The following is a 19,422-nucleotide window of genomic DNA, read 5'->3' as shown; positions in this document are numbered from 1 at the left end:
TGCAGGGGCGAACACGACTGAGCCTCAGCACACAGCATATCAAGGCGGAATCACTACCTGAGCCCCTCCCGTGTGCCAGGCAGTGTGCTGGGGCACTGAGGGGGCCTGGCTTGAAATAGAGGGGCAGGGCTGCCCCAGAAGAAAAAGGACAGGCATCCCAGGCAAAAGGAGCAGCCTGTGCAGGACCCCGGGGGGAGAGGACCTTGGCCGGCAGCCAAGGACTGTTGTGCAGGTGCGGGGATGCAGAGCAGCGTCCTGCTGATAAGACGGGGTCTCACAGGTCAGTGAGTGTCAGTTACTCAGTTGTGTCCGACTCTGGGCCACCCCATGGACTTTAGCCTGCCAGCCTCCTTTTGCCTCTCCCTGAATTCTTTCTGAGCTGAGACAGAAAGGACCAGAGTTCCTCGGGTCCCATGAAACACCACCTAGCAGTTTCAAATGGATATCCTATGCTAAATGGAGTACAAAATGTCTTCTTTACAGCAAATAACCCACTGAAAACTGCTGTCTCTAACTTGCATGTGCTAGTTAAAAGGTTAAAGAAGTGAGATGACTGACATTTACATAAGTCATATTTCTTTGTTTCAGAAGTCTCCATTGGAAGGAAGAAACTTGTGCCCAGAATCCTAGGAAATTACACCTATTGCATGAAAATCACTCCCTCCTATACCATGGAGGACGGTTTCCTCCATATTTTTCTTGGATTTTGTTCTGTTACCTCCCCAGTTTCTATTGTACATGCACATAATAAACATCATTAGTCAAAAACTGAAACATTTCTTTGAGAGAGGAAGTGTTTAGAAAATGTATTTCATGTAACTTGCATTGAAATGAGAAATGATTTAATCTAAAAACAACAACAAAAACAAACTCGTATTGATGTTGAAACGGGGAAGAAATTTAATGTCAAACCAAAAAACCTTACTACTTATATCAACTGAGTAACATCTCCAGCGTGAGAAGTAGGATATCAGATGTAAGGTCATTATGGAAAAGAATACATGGAAATAGGCAAGTGGAGGTTGAGCACAGGTTCACTGGAGGAGGCAGGGGAAAGTCTGAGAGACTTGCATACTGATGGGGAGGTGAGGCAAGGACAGGGCCAGGAAGTCACGGCTGCTCAGGGCCTGGCAGGGGCGACGCCTTGCAGCTGGAATCTCAGGCCAGAGGAAGGCCGTCCAGCTTCAGACCTGTCAGACAGACCCCCTCGATGTGAAGGGGGAAGGGTGTGGCCGGAATGGGGCCACAAGGAACACCCAGACAGCCTGCTGTCCTCCTCAGACAGGAAGGGGCAGGCCCAGGAGACAGGGACAGCTTCCTCCTGGTCTCCTGCCTTCTGCGGGCTGAGCTGACAGCAAGCTGGGTCCCTTAGGATGCTGAGGGCACCAAGATACTAACGTCAGGGTCAGGGTCCACCATGCCTCCTCCTGCTGGACCCACAGCCGGCCCTCAGGGGTGCTCCTCGCTGAGAATCAGCTCACCGCCCCATCTGACAGGGTCTGGAGCAACAGGCAGAGACACTGAGGGAGGCTGACCCACGGCAGCCACCGTGGTCCTAGGGCCTCCTGGCTTCCAGCCTCTCCCACAGCCCCGGGTCAGCAGAGCAACCCCCTCCCTGACAGCGGGTCAGACCTGCAGAAGGAACAGCTGGCCTGATGCTGCGGTGTCCTCCCTGCAGGACAGGCGGTGAGGGCAGTTAAAGGGCGGGTCAGGGTCAAGGGTGAGCAGGAGGGTAAAGGCCGCTTCAGAAGATGGTTTCCAGCAAGGGGAACGTGCAAGGCCTTCTGGATGAGGTGGGGCTCCTCCAGAACGACCTGGGGCTCCTAGACCTGGATGAGGTTTCCGACGAGCTGCCCCACAGAGAAGCTGATACCACTCAGCAATCCCCAGACGGCCTCCACCGCTCTGCAGATGGCCTCTAGGATGGCCGCCGCCTTCTCCCGCAGCCAGGTCAGCACATCCCAACACCGCTGCTGCAGACTCTGCAGAAAGCCCAAGAACCGCCGCCAGGCTCTGGCCCAGATGCTCTCTTCCGGATTCTGGACCTCCAGGGAGGCAGAGACCGAGGGTCTCTGGATTCTGCGGCGTACTTCTTGCCGCGCTTCCAGAAGCAAGGCACGGGACTCCTGCTGGGATTCCTGCAGGGATGGGGGCTGTTCAGGAACCCGCCCTGGGCAAGGAAGACTCTGATCCTGCCCTGATCAAGGCCTCCCAGCTCTTGGGAGACGCTGGGATTCAGAAACCCACGAATGGAAACTGCCTGCCTTCCGGCCAAACGCTCCGCGCATACAAGGACTTCTCCCAGAGACTCAGTCTGGCCGCTTGATTCCCCGCGAAGAACAAACCCTGATGCTTGGTTGTACCTGCCTGTAGGTGGTTGGCCTCTGAACCCAGCACCAGGCCCACGGGGCTCATCAGGCAGGAAGCCGAGTCCAGGGCTCTGGCCCCCGTGCGCTGAGTGGGGAGGCCGATGCCAGCAAGGATGCACCACCTGAGATTTCAGGGACCCCCTTCACCCCCCACTCCAGGGAGCACATGTGCCAGCACCAAGGACAAGAGAGGCCAGAGGGAGAGGAAGGAAGGCGCTGAGACAGTGGCTCCAACTCACTGGAAGGTTCTCTTGAATGTGATCTTCCAGGTATTCAACGATGTCCTCGCTGAGTGCCTCCTGGGGAGAGGAAGTGTGCAGTCTGCACTCCTGCCTCGCTGCTGAGGTCAGGGGTCCCCACTGCCGCCTCCCGTGCATCCAGGTGAGTCTGAAGGGAGCCAGGGCCCCAGACCCCACACCCTGGCTGATTCAACTCTGAGGACTACCCTTAGCAGGGGGCAAGGTCCAAACTCACCTCCATCTCTCCTTGGGCTGCCTCCATCTGTTGAGAAAAAAGCACTCTGTTTAAAACACCCCCACCCTCTCTCACTTTCACCCTGAACCCCAAGCCCCAGCTAGTTCTCATCTCTGCCCAGTCACCCCAATAACTAACCCTCAACCTGGGGACCATGCGTCTGGCATCCCTGCCCTGCCCTCGTTGCCCTGTGGTCCTGACACCTCCCTCAGCATCCCTGGGCCTCCGTATCCCTTCCTGTGCACTCACCTGCCACACAGGTGTGCGTTTGTCCAGCGAAAGGACTGGGCGCTGAGCTGTGACCCTCATCATCACCATGACTGTGACCCCACCCCACCTCCCTCAACCTGGGGAGGGTTTGGGGGTGGGCCACACTGACCCACCTGTGCTTCTTCTGGTTGATTTCCCATCATATTACAGAAGTAATCCACACGGCGGTGCTGTGAACAGAGAGGGACTTGAGTAAAAGAAGCTCGGTCCTTCTCCCTGCTGGATCCCAAGTTGGCCAGAACATTATCGGCCTCACTCAGCAGAACCCAGGCCTCCAAGCCCCCAGCTATATGTGGAGATGAGCTTCTTACCATTTGGGCCCTGAGCGAATCGGCGTCATGTGGGACTCCCTGTGGAGGAAAAGTGAAACTCAGGCTTCTGCCCTTGTAACCACCGAACCTGTTTTACACCCACACACACTCACCCAAGGATGCCCCTTGCCCTGGAGTAGGCGGGTCAGCCTGGTTCCCAGATGCCCAGCCCTCCGTGGCCCCGCTGAGAGCTGACCAGGGAGGAACTGGCGCTGTCCTGTCCTGTCTGAGCCGCTGACGGTGACAGCGGCCAGTCTTCCCGACCTCTGACCCTGCAGACCCCCGGCCCCCAGCCCCTTCCCCTCCAGACACTTGATGCGTCATGGAGGTGCCCCACTGACCCCTCGGGAGACTCCACATAACGGCAGGAATCTGGCGTGTCTCCGCTGCCCTCCCGGGCCTGGCGGGTCAGTGCGGCTCACAGCGCGTGCAGGGCTCCCGTCTGCACACGCTGTGTCCGGGGCCCAGCCTGTCAGCCCCGCATCACACGTGACTGGGCAGGGAAACACCTTGCGGGTCCAGGGGGACACTCAGCTGCCCGCATCGTCCTCTCACTGGGCAGGAGCGCTCAGCCTGGGTCACCCCTGATGACCACTCCCAGATCCCGGTGTTCCATGGCCCAGAGCCCCTGAGCATCTGGTCACCCTCAGAACTGAGGTGGGGGAGTGGGAGAGAGGGCGGAGGACACCCCAAAGGGAATGAATAGACTCTGAGCTCAGCATGGCTTCAGCTGCTGATCCGGGCCCTGAGAGAAATGCTTTGTTTTCAGGAACACGTGGTCAGGCCCAGCCACACGGGGGTTTCCAGGCTATAGAAAGGATCTGGGTGGGGTTGGGGGATCTTCCCTTGTGGTCCAGGGACCAAGGCTCCCAGCACTCAGTGTAGGGGGTTCGGTTGGAACCCTGGCCAGGGAACTAGACCCCACATGCTGCAACTAAGATCCTTGAGAGAGAAGAAATTCAATAAATACGAATAAGCATTAGAAGGAGCCCCGAGGATGGCTGATTCCTCTGACACCGCAGATGCTCCATGTCTAACTCCCCCATGAGCATGACGACTCTAATTCCTACTCACCCTGGTCCATCGCTCCTTCCTCGGTCCCAACAGAGGCCCCCACACTGAGCTGCCCCCCAAACCGACCTCCCAGCAGGAGCCCCAGCCCCACAGCCAGGACCTGCTACAGAAGGAAACGGCTCAGAACAACAGGAAACTAGCGTGTGTGCAAACGATTATCCAGAATTTCAGGATGGTACAGCAGAGCGTTCGAGCAGGGTCATTGTGAGACTGGGTGCTTTGGTGGCACAGGTCCCACGTTGTGACCCTCTTTTTCCCCAGTGGGAAGGAAATGGCAACCCGCTCCAGCATCTCTGCCTGGAGAGTCCCATGGACAGGGGAGCCTGGTGGGCTACAGTCCCCGGTTCGCAATGAGTTGGACTCACCCTTTCACCTTCCCCAGCGGCCACCCCAGTGACCACCCCAGCGGCCACCCCAGCACCCAGGGAGGGTGGTACAGATCTGCTGTGAGCAGAGCAGTCAGCAGGGCTGGGGCTGATGCTGCTGGGAGCAGGGACAGGAGGCAAATGAGACCCCAGGCCCACTTTCCCCTCATCCCTCGTAGTCACTCACCCTAGTGAAGCTCATGGTGGCTTAGGGTCCTCCCGCTGGGACCTGGTGGAGGAAGAGTGGGAGGAAAAGTGCTTCAGAGAAGCGGGCTCGCCCACCGCCCTGGACGGTCGTCCGCCTGCAGGTCTCCCCCACCCCCACGCCGGGCTCCCCAGAGCCCCTCACCTGAGATCCTGCACCCAGAGCTCCAGCTGAGCACTGCCCCGCTGCCCCTGAGAGCCAGCGACTTAAAAACTGGCCAGGGAGGGGCGGAGAGGGTGGAGCCCTGCTCAGGAGGAGGCAGGGTCAGCTGTGTCTGTTTGAGACAGAAACTGAGACAGAAATAGAAGCAGAAACGGGGGCGGGGGAGACAGAAGGAGGGGAAGACATGGAGCCAGAGGTCTGAGGGGCCTGGGCGGGGAGGGCGTGTCCTTTACACCTGGGGTACCGGGTCAGGGCCCCCCTCCCTGAGCCGGATCGGGATCCCTGAGCCCAGTTTGGGCCGCGACCCCCCACCATCAGCTGGAGCGCAGGGAGGGACGGGGGAAAGTCCAGACTTGGGACCATAGTTTGAGGAAGCTTCAGGGGGAGCCGACCAGGGCCCTGGATCAGACTGCACCCCACTCCACATCCAGAGAAGCTTCTGTAGCCACCCTGCCCTCAGGAAGTCACAGGACCTGCAGGGAGCCTGAGCTGGAGACTCTCCGCGGGGCCCCGGCACCCAGGGCAGGGGCCGGGCCTGTGTGCCTGACACACAGGATGTGTCCCCTCAGAAGGGGCTGAAGCGAGCCTTGCTGACCATCTGGGCCCTGCTGACCAGGGTCTCCTGAGCCTTGCTCGGGCCCCCAGTCCTCAGGCGCCATGGCAGGGGTCTCCCTGGCCCTGGCCATCCCCAGAGGGCCTGATTCTCACAGCCTGGCTCACCTCCCCTGAGACCACAGCCCCTCACAGCGCAACACAGCCATGGCCTTGCCTCGGTCCTAGAGACCCAGGGCTGCTACAACAAAGAGCCACAGACCCGGGTCTCAGCAACACACATTTATTCTCACAGTGGAGCCTAGAAATTGAAATCAAGGCGTCAGCAGGTAGTGGTTGCTCGGAGAGACCTGAGGGAAGCATGTGTTCCAGGCTTCTCTCCTAGGCGGGTAGACGGCTGTCTCCAGGTCTACATGGCGCCCTCCCTAGACAAGTGTCTGCCTCCTAATTCCCCATTTTCATTCAGTCACCAGTCATAATGGATTAGGGCCCACCCTAAGCACCTCATGCTGGCTTGATTCCCTGTAAAGACCACCTCCAGGTGCTGGTGGTTAGGACTTCACTGTGAATTCAGGACAACACGATTCAGTGTCTCATATCCTTGAAGAGGAACCGGCCTCCTGATGGGCCACCTGTGTGCACCCCATGGGCACAAACCTACGAATCCCACTCCTCAGGGAAAGTCTCTCTTGGTCCACCAGACCCCAGCCGGCATCCCCTGCCCCTTAGGAGCCCGTTCAGTTGTCTGAACCTCCCTTCCCACACCCAGGAGGTCCAGATCCTTCCCTGAGCCAGCTCAGGACTCCAGGGCGGGAGGGAGACAACAGAGCCGCTCTTGCTTCAGCCGCAGGCGTCCCTGGTGGCTCAGAGGGTTGAGAATCCACCTGCAATGCGGGAGACCTGGGTTCGATCCCTGGGTCGGGAACATCCCCCTGGAGAAAGAAACCCACTCCAGTATCTTGGCCCGGAGAATCCCACAGACTGCATCGCCCATGGAGGGGGTCACAGACTGCATCGCCCATGGAGGGGGTCACAGAGTCAGACACGGCTGAGTGGCTTTCTCTTGCTTCAGCTGCGTGCCTCATTTCCAGGTCTTACCTCCGCTGATCTGGCTCCCTGAGAGGTGACACCAGGGCACCTCCACATCTGTCTCAGGAAGGCCACCTCCTGAAAGGCTTTCGTGTCTCACTATGGGCTGAACCCTTTTCTTTATAGAGTTTTGGTGAGATATAATTCACACATCATACAATTCACCCAGGGAAGTGCCTAATTCAATGCACAGTACTACTCAACCATCTCCACCATCAGTTTCAGAACACTTTTATCATCTCAAGAAACCATCCTGCACCCCTAAGCCAGCATCCTCCAGGGCCCGCCACCAGGCAATCCCTAAGTCTGCTTTTAACTTTCTGAGGTACCACTAGACGATTTCCTGAGGCTTTCCCTGTAGCTCAGCGGTAGAGTCCACCTGCAATGCGAGAGATCCAGGTTCAATCCGTGCGTCAGGGAAGATCTCGAGGAGGAGGACATGGCAACCCATTCCAATATTCTTGCCTGGAAAACCCCATCTACAGAGGAGCCTGGAGGGCTCTAGTCTATGGGGCCACGGAGACAGCATTGAGCGTGCACGCACACACACAAGGGTAGTAAATGTTTTCTGGCTCCATGCCCTTACCACATGTAACATTTGCAATTTTTTGTCCCCATTCTGCGGGTTGTCTTTTTACTTTTCTGGTGTTGCCCTTTGAAATACAGAAGTTTTAAGTCTTTATATTTTAATAATTTGTATCATTTATTTCCGATTCTTTTAATAACATAATTCAATGAGATGTAGCATTTTTGTGAAGCAGGATTCATGAAGTCTGAGAGGCTGGAGAAGTGTCCATTGTTGCAGTGAAAGGAGCCTCAAATGTCACATGGGACTACCCTCTCCGGGCCCCTCCAACCAACTTTTGGTTGCTCCCCCAATTCATTCTCAACCACTCTGTCCCCCATCAATGCTGGATTCCAGTCTCTTCTGTAAAACAGTGATTCAGGTCTGTCACCAAACTTCAGCCTGGCTCCATCACTGCTCTGAGGAAATAAAGGGTGCTTTCTCCTGTTATTTTTATTGTCCTGCTTCAGGGCTGACAAGCTTTGCGAATACAAGTTTCCTCCTCCTGATACTTAGAAAGGGTCCTGACAGAAGCCCAGAGGGCTTCTGGTGCCTTTGAATTCCCAGGTCTCTGGCTGGTTGAAGACACCTGGCTGTCATCCTCCTTCTGATCTCGTCGTGACCACGCTGGGCTCCACGCCCCTGGGTCAGCTGTGGGCAGCACTGTGGGCCCGCTGAGGCTGGGTGACAACCCAAGAAATGTGACTAAGCGACTCCAGCCATGGGTGTGAACCTCTTTGCCCCAGGGCATGCACTGGGCTCTGTAAACACAGGAAGAGGTGGGCCCCTGGGTGGAGAACACGGTGGGGACACACAGTCAGAGGACAGAGACCAGAGATGGCAGCTGCTGGCCCTGGTCCCTTGCAGATCGGGGCCACCCCCCAGTCCACCCCCACATCAACCACCCAGTTTGTTCAAATGCAGATTCCTGGCCCCAGACCCAGAGTGAGGATTCACAGTGAAGACATTGAATCTGCATTTTTAAAGTTCCCTAGGTCATTCTCTTTTCTTGGACCACATGGAACAGCTTGAAGGATTTTAGTTCTGGGACTAGAAATTTAACACAGGCCACGACAGTGAGAGCCCTAGATTCTAACCACTGGACCACCAGGGAACTCCCTTCCTGGGTCATCCTGTGTGGAATATTCCAGAAGCAGAGTTGTAGAGGCACTCATTTAGATCCCGAATTCAGTGGGGAGGGGCGTCATTGAGGTGGCCCAGGTTCCTCCCACTTGTCACCCAGGAGCATTGAGGAGGCAGTGACCCCAGACTGAGAGGGGACCAGTCCACTGTCTTCCCACCAGCATCAAGCTGATGGGAGCCAAGGGGTTCTGGAGGGGGCGGCAGAGGCTCAGGTGTGGAGGTGTTTTAGGAGCAGGAGGGTGTCCTACTGAAAGTGGGCAGTTCTGGTACCAGCATGGTGACCAGAACCAAGGATGGGCCACAGGGTCCATCCCAGGAGCCTCATCCACATGTGAACCATTGATGTCACCCCAGACTTGGGACACATGCTCAGGGGTGGTGTCAGAGCTGTGTTTGGGACCCCATCAATGTGCTTCGATTGGAACATTGTGGAGGGAGGACAGGATGAGAAACATTAGAGCAGAGGCTGGAGAGCTGGCTCAGCAAGGGGCTGTCCTGTAAAGAACCAAGCACTTGGGACAGCTGCTGTTGGCAGGCGGGGCCAGGGCTGCAGGAATTCAGCCGCCTGAGCTCTGGGAAAGGCCAGGTGTTCCGGGAAAAGGAGAGTCCTGCGGGGTCATGGCCAGGGGCAGAGGAGGAAGGCCCAGTTGGCTGCACACAGCGGTGTTCAGTGCCAGGGCCCGCCCTCTGTTTCCAGCCTCCTGGACTTAGCTCCACTGGCATCCCCAGCTGCATCCTGGCTGAGTCCTGCGCCTGGGACAGACTTCCCACAGCCACAACCCGCGGGGGCCCCATGGGCGATCTGGTCCCTTCCAGGCAGCCGCAGGTCCCCTCAGGGGGAGGCCAGACCCCCCACCAGCAGGGAAAGAAGAGGCAGGAGGAGCACCGAAGGCCGCCCTGCAGCCTGACTGATCTCGCACTGACAGTCGCAGTCTCCGGGTTTAAGGGTCGCTCTGGGGGGTCTGAGGACCGGAGGGCGCACACTGGAGGCGGGGCAGTCCAGGAACTTGGGACCCATGGGTTGGGGGGAGTCTGGCTCGGCTTTGATGCTGCCCTTGGGGAAGCGCCAGTAGTGGACGCCCTTGAAGAAGTAGGTGTCACCTGCGGGGAGGGAGATGTTTGAGGGGCTGGTCCACGCCTGCCCACCCTTCAAACCCCTCTCTCCGCACCGCTTCTCCCCCCACCCCGGGCTCTGCAGGCCCCACCACCCCACGACCCCCGGCCCCCCATCGCCCGGCCCCCCGGGTGCGCGAGCTCTCCCACCCGTGTTGCTGACGGTGACATCGTCGGGGGCCGGCGGCGCGCCCTCCCAGAGGCTCAGGTCGCGCGGGTAGCCGGGGTCCGGGCGCGCCGCCGCCTCGTCGTACCGCCAGTACTGCCGCCCCCGGATCAGGTAGGTCTTCCCGTTGAGCGGCCAGGAGAACACGGCGTCCACCTCCTCTCCTGGGGGCAGGCCCAGCTCGGTGAGCGGCCGCGCGGCGCCCTCTAGCAGCCGGTCCTGGAACGACCAGAACTGCGGGCCTGCGGGCGGGACCGGGCGGGGGAACGGGGAGGGGGGGGGGGGGGGGCCGGTGAGCCGCGCTGCGCATGCCCGGCGCTAGCCGCTGCCCCCCACCCCCCAAACCCGGACCCCACTGACCGCTAAAGAGGAGGATCCTGCCGTCCGGGTGCCGGGCATAGGCGGCCTGAATGACCTTCACCTGGGCTGGCAGCCCCTCCCAGAAGCGGTGGAGCCGGGCGGGCCGGGGCGACACCAGCTGTCCCGAGGGCTGGAGGCGCCAGAACCAGGGGCCTAGGTTGGGGGGCGAGTTGGGGGAGGATGAATGGGTGGGCATATGGGCCTGAGATGAGTTGGCAGGAGGTCACCCCTTCTGTACACCCTTCCAATACCCCGCACCCCACTTGCCCGCCGGGGTGTGACTTGGACACAGTCGGGGATTTCCCCTCCCCCACCGCTGGGGGCGGGGCGGGGCGGGGCCGGAGGTCCATCAAAAATCAAGGCTGCAGTGACCGGTTGGGCCAGAGTTTCCCACTTTTGGCACTGAAAGTCCGGCATCCCTGCGACCCTCGGGGCCCCGGCGGCGGGTCACTAAGTGTGAAGCCAGGTGTATGGGGTCGGGGAGATAGATGGAAGTCACTTACCTTTGAAAAAGAAAGTTTCGCCTCGGATGTTGGCGATGGCATCAAAATTGCCATCACATCGATCAGGGAGGGGTTGGGGGGGGCTGGGAAGGAAAAGAGAGGTGAGTGGAGAGGAGGGGCGGGGTTCCACTCCTTTTATTTAATCTTGACCACATCTTACAAGGCAGGGACTCTCACCTGCCCATCTCGAAAGGAGGACCCTGAGGTTAGGGGGAGCATCCAAGGCCTCCTACCTGGAGAGGACTCACCTGTCCGGGGGCAGGGCAGGGGGCGGGGGAGGAGGAGCCAGGGGCTTCCGTGTGGGCTTGTCATATGGGGTTTGGGGTGCTCTCCCTGTGGAGAGAGGGTTACAGGGCTGGGTACCCTGACGCCACTACAGAGGCCCCCAGGGGGCGAGCACCCCGCCGCCCCCGGTACCGTAGAGCTGCTGCAGGCCGTCGCGGTCGTCCTGGGACAGGCGGTACTCGGCGGGGTTGCCCACTGGGCCCTGGTAAAAGGGCCTCATGATGGAGTCAGGCGCTGAGGAGTGGCCCAGGCCCAGGGCGTGGCCGAACTCATGAACAGCCACAGCAAACAGGTCCGTCCCCTCGCCATCTGGGGAGGAAGAGAGAATGCGCTGGAGCTGGGCCCCACCCCCACCCCTAGCGCCCCCAGGAAGCCCCAGAGAAAGGGGCCTTCTGGTGCAAACAAGCAGCCAGGAGACCCTCCGAGGTGGCCGTGGCCTCCTCTGTCCAGACCCCCTCCCCGAGTCATCTTTTCCCTCCTCTATGGGTGCACTTATTTGGTGGCTAGTCTCCTGTCGCCTGGTTTGGTAGTGCTGCACACTGCGAGGGACGGGCTGACTAGGGAAAGAGTTGGGAGGAGCAACTGCATAAGGATGGAGCCGCTGTCCCAGGAATGCAGCGTGCAGAAACGCTATGCGGAGAACTCCCACTGGTCCCCACGCTCCCAGTGCAGGGGGTCTAGGTCAGGGAACTAGATCCCGCGGGCTACAACTGAGAGTCTGCACGCAGCAAGATCCCGAGGGCCGCAGGAAGACCTGGCGGTGCAGCCAAATGCATAAATGAATATTCTTTTTAAAAAAAAAAAAAAAGGAAACATTCTAGGGGAAGCAGGATCCTCCGGGTGTGTGCTTCTCTTGAGGGAGCCCCAGCTCTGGGGACGCTCCCTTCTCACAGCTCCAGAGGCCCCGCCCCTCTGCACCCACAGGGAAGGAAGGTCAGACTCCATGGCCTCTCTCCCCCTCCCTCTATCCCCACCGGGCTAGTGCCCAGGACCCCCAGTGCTCTATTTCCGCTCCATCTCTCCCTCCCACAGCCTCCACCCCCCACCCCCACCTCCCTGGGGTCCTCGCCACCCCTCCCCACCCCTGCAGCCTGCATCTCTCGGAAGCTCTAGCAGGCACTCTCCAACCACAGCCTGCTGGCCCTGGCGCCCAACCTCTCTGACCACAGAAGGCTTTTCCCTGGGGACCCAGCCCAGGCGCCGGGACCAAGCTGTCTCCACGCTCCCAGCTGCTGGCTGAACCCCAGCTCCTCATTGATTCCTGAGCCAGTGAGAGGCTAAGGGACAGAGACAGCAAGAGAGACAACCGGTGCCCCCCCCCCCCAGGTTGGTCTACCGTCAGGGAAATCTCTAACTAGAGTGAGCAGTGGTGAAACTGCAATTATTGGAAGTAACCTGGTGAACTGAAAAGCAAATTTCTCTCCACCACTCAAGGCCACTAAGTGAGAATCTAAGGACAAGATGAGTGAGTCATAAGCAGAGCAGCAAAGGCTTGTCCTCAGTTACTTCTACCTCCTATCCTCATTTTACAGGTGAGGAAACTGAGGCACAGAGGTCAAGTTCAATGAGGAAGCCGGAACCCTGGCTGGGCTGTCCCACTTCTCAGCAGTGGTTTCAGATGTCTTAGTCAAACTCATAAGTACTGATGAATTCCCATGTTGATTGTGGCTTTTCTCAATATGAGAGAGCTTTTTCTAAGAAACTGGATGGAGGACATTTGGTGTCTTTATCAGGTAGATCTTTTTCGTATTTTACCACCCGACCCCCCCCAAAGTGTCCTTGCCTCTCCTCTGCCCACACCCCTTCCTTGCACCCTTGTCACGCTATTCAGCTAGGGAAATTACACAACCGTGCAGATCCAGCTGCAGAGACTCCCAGTGCTCATCTCTGGGGGTCCTCTGCACCTCCCCTCACCCTCACCCACGGCCTCAGCAGGCAGCTCCTTTGCTCCCCCCATTCAGCCTCAAATCCAGACTCAAAGCCCCTCCAGGTGCTACCCAGTCCCAGCCGGCAACTCTTAGATGACAAATTTCCTGTTTCATCAAGACAGGCCGCTTGTGTCATCGGCAAGCTTCTGTGCATGGGGCACAGAGCTTCATCCCCGCCACCGCCACCCCCCGCCCCCCCAGCTCATCTCCTGCCTCTTGCCCTGCCCTCGGAGAGATCCTTGCCTCACTCACCTCCTCCAGGACAAGGATAAAGCCCCACCCATCCATTCATCTCTGCCTTCGTGCAGGCATGCGTCCATCTGTCCCTCCATCCATCCGTGTGTCCGTTCATCGGTTCATTGATCCATCCGTTAATCTGCTATCCATGCACTCATCCCCCACCTCTTTCTTTCTATTGGCTCATCCACTGTCCCTGAGTCTTCAAGACTCCCTCTTCCTAGGACACCCCTTGGACCTGTCTGCCCACCATCCACAGCCCGCTCCCCCAACAGCAAGCTCTCTGGTCAGCAGTATGAACTCAGCCTTCTGTTGCTCAGCTCCTCTCACGCCTTGTGGTCTGGATTCTCCCTCCACCCACCAAACCATGGGCACTAAGGTCACTTTGTCCCCACATGGTGAGATCCAACCGTAAGTAACTTACTGGATGACTTGAAGCCCTGCTCACTGCTGCCCACTTCCTCCTTCACTTGTCTTCGCTAATCACCTTTCAACCTAGTTTTTCTCCATCTACTTTCATCCCTCCCCCACCCACTCACTGCCTGTCACCCTCCCCTTAACTGTGAGACCTCCCCACCTCTGAACTTGGTCTTCTCATTCTACCTTCTCCTGGAACCTGACCCCCCAGGTATCACCAACTCTCAATGGCCGACCATGAACAGTGTGCTGAGAGCTGTAGGTGAATTACTCGTTTCATCTGCAAGCCCATGGGACCAGTACATACTATTATCCCTATTCCTCAGGTGAGGAGACGGAGCACATGGAGGCCAAGTAGCTGGCACACACAGCAGCAGGCAGAGGAACCCTGAATTGAACTGAGCTTCAACCCCAAGTTCTTAAACACTGTTACACAGCCTCCCTGCGGTGGATCTGTGTCTGCTATCCCCACCTCACCTAAGTCCCTCTGCAGAGCCTGAGGACCCATTGCCAGCAAATGGCTCTCCCTCCTGGCCCAGCCACCCCCAGCAGTTCCAGGGATGGGGAGTGGAAGAGTTAGGCCCCCTGCCTCCAGGCAGAACCAACCCTGGAGTGAGTGCCATTTACTCTCCAGAAGTTCCCTGCAGGGTCAGGCTCTTCTCCAGCTGAGACCACATCCTAGCTTAGCTTCTCCCCCCTCCCTCCCCCCACGTCTCTCCTGCTTCCCTTTCCCCTGAGAATGTGCCCCCCAAAACTGCTTGCACAAGAATTTTCCTCTTGCGCTCCAGTTCTGGGAAACCTGACTTAAGTTGGATAAATCCAAATTTCTAGCACAAGATACCATCAACGCACCACCTGCACCAACTCGGCACTGCAGACAGGCCCCGACCTGAACTCACCTGCCCTCCCCAGCCTGCTCCTCCTCCCCGCCCTCTTCTCATCTGCATTGATGGGACACCATTCTTCAGGGACTTTGAGCCAGAAACCTGGCTGGTATCCGGCCATCCTCACCCCCTTTGCTGCCGAATCTAATCAGATCCCAGTCTCTGTCCATCCTGATGGACTCCCCTCTGAGCTGCCCACTGCCCTCTGCCCCCATCCCCATCGCCCCCACCGTCTCTTACCTCGACCCCAGCTACCTCCCTGCCTCCCTGTCCCCATCTTGCTCCCCACGACAGCCAGTGTTATCTCTAGAATGCAAAACCTTCCACAGCTCCCACTGCCTTTAAAATCCGATTGTCCAGACCCCTCCATGTGCCCCCCCAGGCCCTTCTCATCACATGAGACTGGCCCTCCATCCTCTGCGGTCTGCTCCCAACAGCACATGTGTGCCTTCCAGCCCCGAATATCCCAGGCTGTTCCTCACCCCTGTACCCCCACCTCTGACTCCCCTGGCCTCAGTGAGCTCACTGGCTTGTGCCTTATGTGACCCCTCCCACCCCCGCCCTGGTACTCCAGGAGAGTGGGACCCTGGGCACTAGCTGGCATGCATTGTCTACATATGTGAAACAAGCAAAGTCACTGCTTCCAGGAAGTCCCCATCCCTTCGGCCAGCCTTCGTGTGAGCACCCCTAGGCTTAAGAACTTCCTCTGTTGTGATTCTGCGTAATTGTGACACCCTGTGTAGCAATTGCCAGTTACTCTTCTGACTCAGCTACTGGCAGACCTGTGTTCTTGCCCCTTTGAGTCCTCAGCCCCAACTTGGACTTCCCCTCTGTGATGGGTGATTTTCTGTGTCAACTTGGCCAGACTAGAGGGTATCCCAATGCCTGATCAAGTACCAGTCAAGATGTTGTCATGGAGGTTATTTTATCGGCATGAATAACATCTATAAGCCATGGTAAGTAGAGCAGATTATCCTCCATTGTATGGGCGGGGCCCATCTAATCAGTTGAAGGCATTAAAAACCAAAACAGGTTTCCTGAAGAAGAAAGAATTCTGCCCAAAGACTGCAACAAGGAAAGCCTGCCTGGGTTTCCAGCTGGCTTGCTCTGCAAATACTGAACTCAAAACTGCACCATCAAGTCTCCTGAATTTCCAACTTGCAGACCTGCCCTACAGATTGTGGAGCTCACCAGCCTCTGCAATTCTGTGAGCCAGTTCCTTAAAGTAAATCACTTTCTCCACACACACGTGCACACACCCATCCTACTGGTTCTGTTTTTCTGGAGAAGCCCAATTGACACAGCCTCCATCAGTAAATGTAATGTAAACTTCACTCTTAAGGACAGGCAGATCTGGGCAGGGGACGTCTCAGAAGAGGGGAGATGGTACCTTTTGACCCAAAAGTCCAGGTCTCCTCATCATCGAAGTGCGTGTCCCCAGAGATAGGGTGCTCCCCCGGGAAGAAGGCGTGGGCCAGGGTGCCCCCCTGCCCATCGAAGGGGTAGCTGTCCTGGTGATAGGCCCGGGCAAAGTCGATGAGGATGTCAGGCTCCGTGGGCCCCTGCGGACCCACCTCCTGGAACCTGAGGTCTGACTCGGTGCCCCAAGTGGTCAGGGCATGGTGCATGAGGGTTCGCACCGTCTCCTGGCTCAGCGTGGAGCCCTGGGGGAAGGAGTTGACCCTGGAAAGAGGAGGGCCAAGTGAGGAGCTCTGCAGAGAGAGGGCAGACACATGAAGCTGGGGCCCAGAGGGCACCCCAGGGTGGTCGAGAGGGCGCCAGGACTGACCTCCACGTCAGTGTCCGCTTCTTCCACACGCTGCCGCTCAGAGCGTACCGGCGCCGCCGCCTCACCAGCCCCGCCGCCCCCAGCACATCGGGCAGGGAGCAGCGGGGTTTATGCATCGTGGCCACCGTCACCAGGTCTGCGGGAGAGGTTGAAGCAGACGGGGGGATCAGCAGCAGGCGCGAGCTAACATTCTCCATGGGCAAATTGAGTCTCCGAGAGCTCCAAACACTTGCTCACAAAGGCCCCACGGCCTGGACTGGGAGCCAGGCTGTCTGACTCTGAATGCCAGCTCGTACCAAACTATGGCACTGCCCTCTGGGTACTATCACCCTCTGGATAGACGCAAGAGCCTCAGGCCAGGATCTGGGCGGCCCGCTTCCCTGAGTCCTGGCAGCTGGATTCTAGAGAAAGAACCCTGGGGGTGCCAGGAGAATGCCTCTCTTAAAGGTTGGAAGCCCCTGGGAGGCTACTCACACCTCACAGGCTAGCTCCCGAGTCCCCATCACATCCAGGTCAAGTTCAAAGTCCCCGGGCCAGCCAGGTCTCTAGTCTCTGGTGGCAAGCCCCTCCCGGGTCAGGTCACCCAGAATCCCCCTGCCCAGTTCAGCTCCGTTCCCAGCAGTCCCCTCGGCTCCAAGTGAAGGTCCAACCTCATCTCGTGGTTTGAGGTGACAAGGAGCAACCGAGCACATCTTGGGGCCAGAAGGTTCCTACCTCCCTCGCATCTTGACAGGACCCCTCGGCTTCCCTCTTCCTCTCATTTAACCCAACAGACGAGCCTCTCAGCTCTGCCTCCGAAATACATATTCTGGATTCACCGCTTCTCATCATATACTTGCCTGCACAGTGGTCTCTGTACTCTCTCCATTCGCCACCAATAAGCAGAGGAAACTCAAAACTGCAAATCAGGTCTCCTTGCCTCCCTCCTTCAAACCCTCTCAGGGATTCTTATCACTTCGGAAGTCAAACCAAAATACCTTTCTGGGCCCCTAATCAGGCTCTTGTTTAGCTCTGCAGTCCGCCTTTCATCACAGGCATGCAAGCCTGTGTCTGCCACAGGGCCTTTGCACCAGCCTTCGAGATCACCTCCTCCATCTCCCCAGGGTTGATTCCCCCTCTTAGTGTCCTAGGAATTCTTCATGTCACATGAGCTCCTCCCGGCTCACGTGACCTTATTTAGAGGGGCCTGCCCTGCCCGAACCAGCCCCTGAGGATCATTAGCATTTTATTCTCTTCAGAACACTCATCACTATTCTTGCTCTGTGCCTCTCTCCCTCTAGAACATTAGCTCCCTGGGAGCGGGGACCTCCTCTACCTTGTTCACCACTATTCCAGTGGAGCCTGGAATGACCTCACATGTCAGTTCATGGGGAAGAGATTCCTGATAAATATTTACTGAAACAGGAATGTCTTAGCACCTCCCGGGTTGGGACCTGAAGTCAGCATGTTCACAGCCCCTGGTGATTCAGCTACATGCAGATGTTTAGACCCTGCAGTTGGTGGGATGGGCTGGATGCCGGGCCAAGACAGGGCTGGGGAGGGGGTGGGGGCCACATACCCAGGACACCTGTCTCCTGCAGGCCAGCAAACCTCTGCATGACCTTGATTGCATCCCGCAGCTTTGCAGGGCTCTGCAGCTGGGCCTGGGCAGGGTGAGGGGGCGGCAGGTAGCCATAGCGGGTCAGCCAGTCCTAGACCAGAGGTGGAAACAGGGGAAGGAGAAAGGCTTGTGGAGGGGCTCTCCCATCCAACCACCATCCTGGAAGCCTCACTTCTCACCAGGTATGGCCAGCCCCAGGTCCCCAGCCCCGAGAACCGTCTGCTCCCCACCTCAAGGTCCAGTCCCTCCAGCCCTGGGTTTGCTAGTGTTCATTTGTTACCAAGGGTCCCCACCTTCCCACCCCAACCCTTTTTCAGATTTCCAAATTCCGGCCCTCAACCTCCTGACGAATCCAAGGATTCGGGTTCCCAGTCTTCATCCTCGGTCACTCTTTGGACATTTGGAAAGCGTCCCCCGCCCTCTCTGAACCCAGAAGTCGAGGCCCCTGCTCTCCTCTCCCAGCTCTGTTGCAAATCGGAGCCGGCGGACCCCTGCACTCACCACGCCCAGGCTCACGTCCTGCGCCGAGGGCTCCCGGGCGCGCGCGGGCGGCTGCAGCAGCGGGAGCAGCAAGGCCAGGAGCCGGAGCATGGCGCTCTCCTCCCCGGCGGCCGGCGGGGCTCCCGGAGACCTGCCCGGCGCCGCCCCGGAGATCTGAGGAGGAGGTCGGGGGCCCGGAAGGGCTCAGGGGACCTGGCAACGGGTACGAGGAGCGGGCAAGGGGTGAAAGAGTGGCGCGCGGGGATCCGGGACCTTGGGAGGTACGATGCGGGGGGCACCGGGGCGTCCAGCCGAGGGCCGGGAGGGTTGAGAGGGCGCGGGAAGTGCGGGAGGCGCGGGCTCCGGGTCTGCGGCGCGGACTCCCGGGGATGCGCACCGGTCCCGTCCGCACCGACGGCCTGTCGTCGGGACAGGAGCGGCTAGCCTGGCGGGGCGGGGCGGGGCGGGGCAGGCGAAGACGGCGAGGCGGGGAGCCGGGGCCCAACCTTCCCTTGTCGAAGATGGCTAAAGACCCTGCCGGATCCAGGGCCTCCCGGAGCGCTTCAGAGAGCCCGGCCGCAAGTTTCTCTTCCCAGATCCCTGCTCCAATGGGACTCCCCGGAGGGCCGCCCGCTTCTGCTTTCTCAGATCCGCGCCGCCGGGCCCGGGGGAAGGGCGGCTCCGGGCCCTCCCCTCCCCCCACCGCTCTTCCCGGAGACCCCAGGGCGCGCGGCCCGCGCTTCGGCTGGGGGATTTCCGGGCGGCCGGCGGCTAGGCTGCTTCCCGCTCCGCGGGATCGCGGCACGCCCCCCGCCCATCCCTGCCAGCCCCGCACCGCACCCCCACCCCCACCCCGCGCCGCCCCGGTGTGCGCGCCTGGGGCTGCGGGTGGTCCCCGAATTAATTCCCCTAACCACGTGGGCTGCGAGGGTCTCTGCCTCCCACGCCGAGCTTCTAGCATCTCTAGATCCCAGACCCAGGGGCTACCTTGGGGCAGGTGCTAGGCTTTTAAAATCCAGTAACAGCCTTGCAAGTCTTCCCAGGTGGCTCAGTGGTAAAGAATACGCCTGCCAATGCAGGA

General features: G+C 58.8%; 2 protein-coding genes across 3 annotated transcripts; both read right to left on the bottom strand.

Moving 5' to 3' along the window:
* Positions 1 to 876: 876 nt before the first annotated feature.
* On the bottom strand, positions 877 to 5,356 carry IL32 (interleukin 32). Of its 2 annotated transcripts, XM_020909880.2 has the most exons (7): positions 5,213 to 5,356; positions 5,051 to 5,092; positions 3,425 to 3,463; positions 3,227 to 3,283; positions 2,844 to 2,870; positions 2,609 to 2,668; positions 877 to 2,138 (listed from the first exon to the last, which is right to left on the bottom strand). In XM_020909880.2, exons 2-7 carry the CDS (start codon positions 5,063 to 5,065, stop codon positions 1,824 to 1,826), a joined length of 513 nt encoding a protein of 170 aa, XP_020765539.2. In that variant the 5' UTR covers positions 5,066 to 5,092; positions 5,213 to 5,356; the 3' UTR covers positions 877 to 1,823. The 2 variants fall into 2 exon arrangements, with proteins under 2 accessions (XP_020765539.2, XP_070317107.1); XM_070461006.1 differs by lacking the exons at positions 5,051 to 5,092; positions 5,213 to 5,356 and having other exon boundaries at positions 3,093 to 3,283.
* Positions 5,357 to 6,049: 693 nt separating this feature from the next.
* On the bottom strand, positions 6,050 to 18,712 carry MMP25 (matrix metallopeptidase 25). Its single transcript, XM_020909881.2, has 10 exons — positions 18,363 to 18,712; positions 17,820 to 17,952; positions 16,262 to 16,397; positions 15,863 to 16,155; positions 11,139 to 11,315; positions 10,970 to 11,054; positions 10,722 to 10,804; positions 10,219 to 10,371; positions 9,843 to 10,100; positions 6,050 to 9,680 (listed from the first exon to the last, which is right to left on the bottom strand). The coding sequence occupies exons 1-10, from the start codon at positions 18,450 to 18,452 to the stop codon at positions 9,412 to 9,414; spliced, it is 1,677 nt and encodes a 558-aa protein (XP_020765540.2). The 5' UTR covers positions 18,453 to 18,712; the 3' UTR covers positions 6,050 to 9,411.
* Positions 18,713 to 19,422: the final 710 nt, after the last annotated feature.

The sequence above is a fragment of the Odocoileus virginianus genome, chromosome 33, assembly GCF_023699985.2.
Source record: "Odocoileus virginianus isolate 20LAN1187 ecotype Illinois chromosome 33, Ovbor_1.2, whole genome shotgun sequence".
NCBI lineage: Eukaryota > Metazoa > Chordata > Mammalia > Artiodactyla > Cervidae > Odocoileus > Odocoileus virginianus.
Note: the sequence above shows the minus strand (reverse complement) of the source record. Positions and strands in the feature narration are given on the sequence as shown.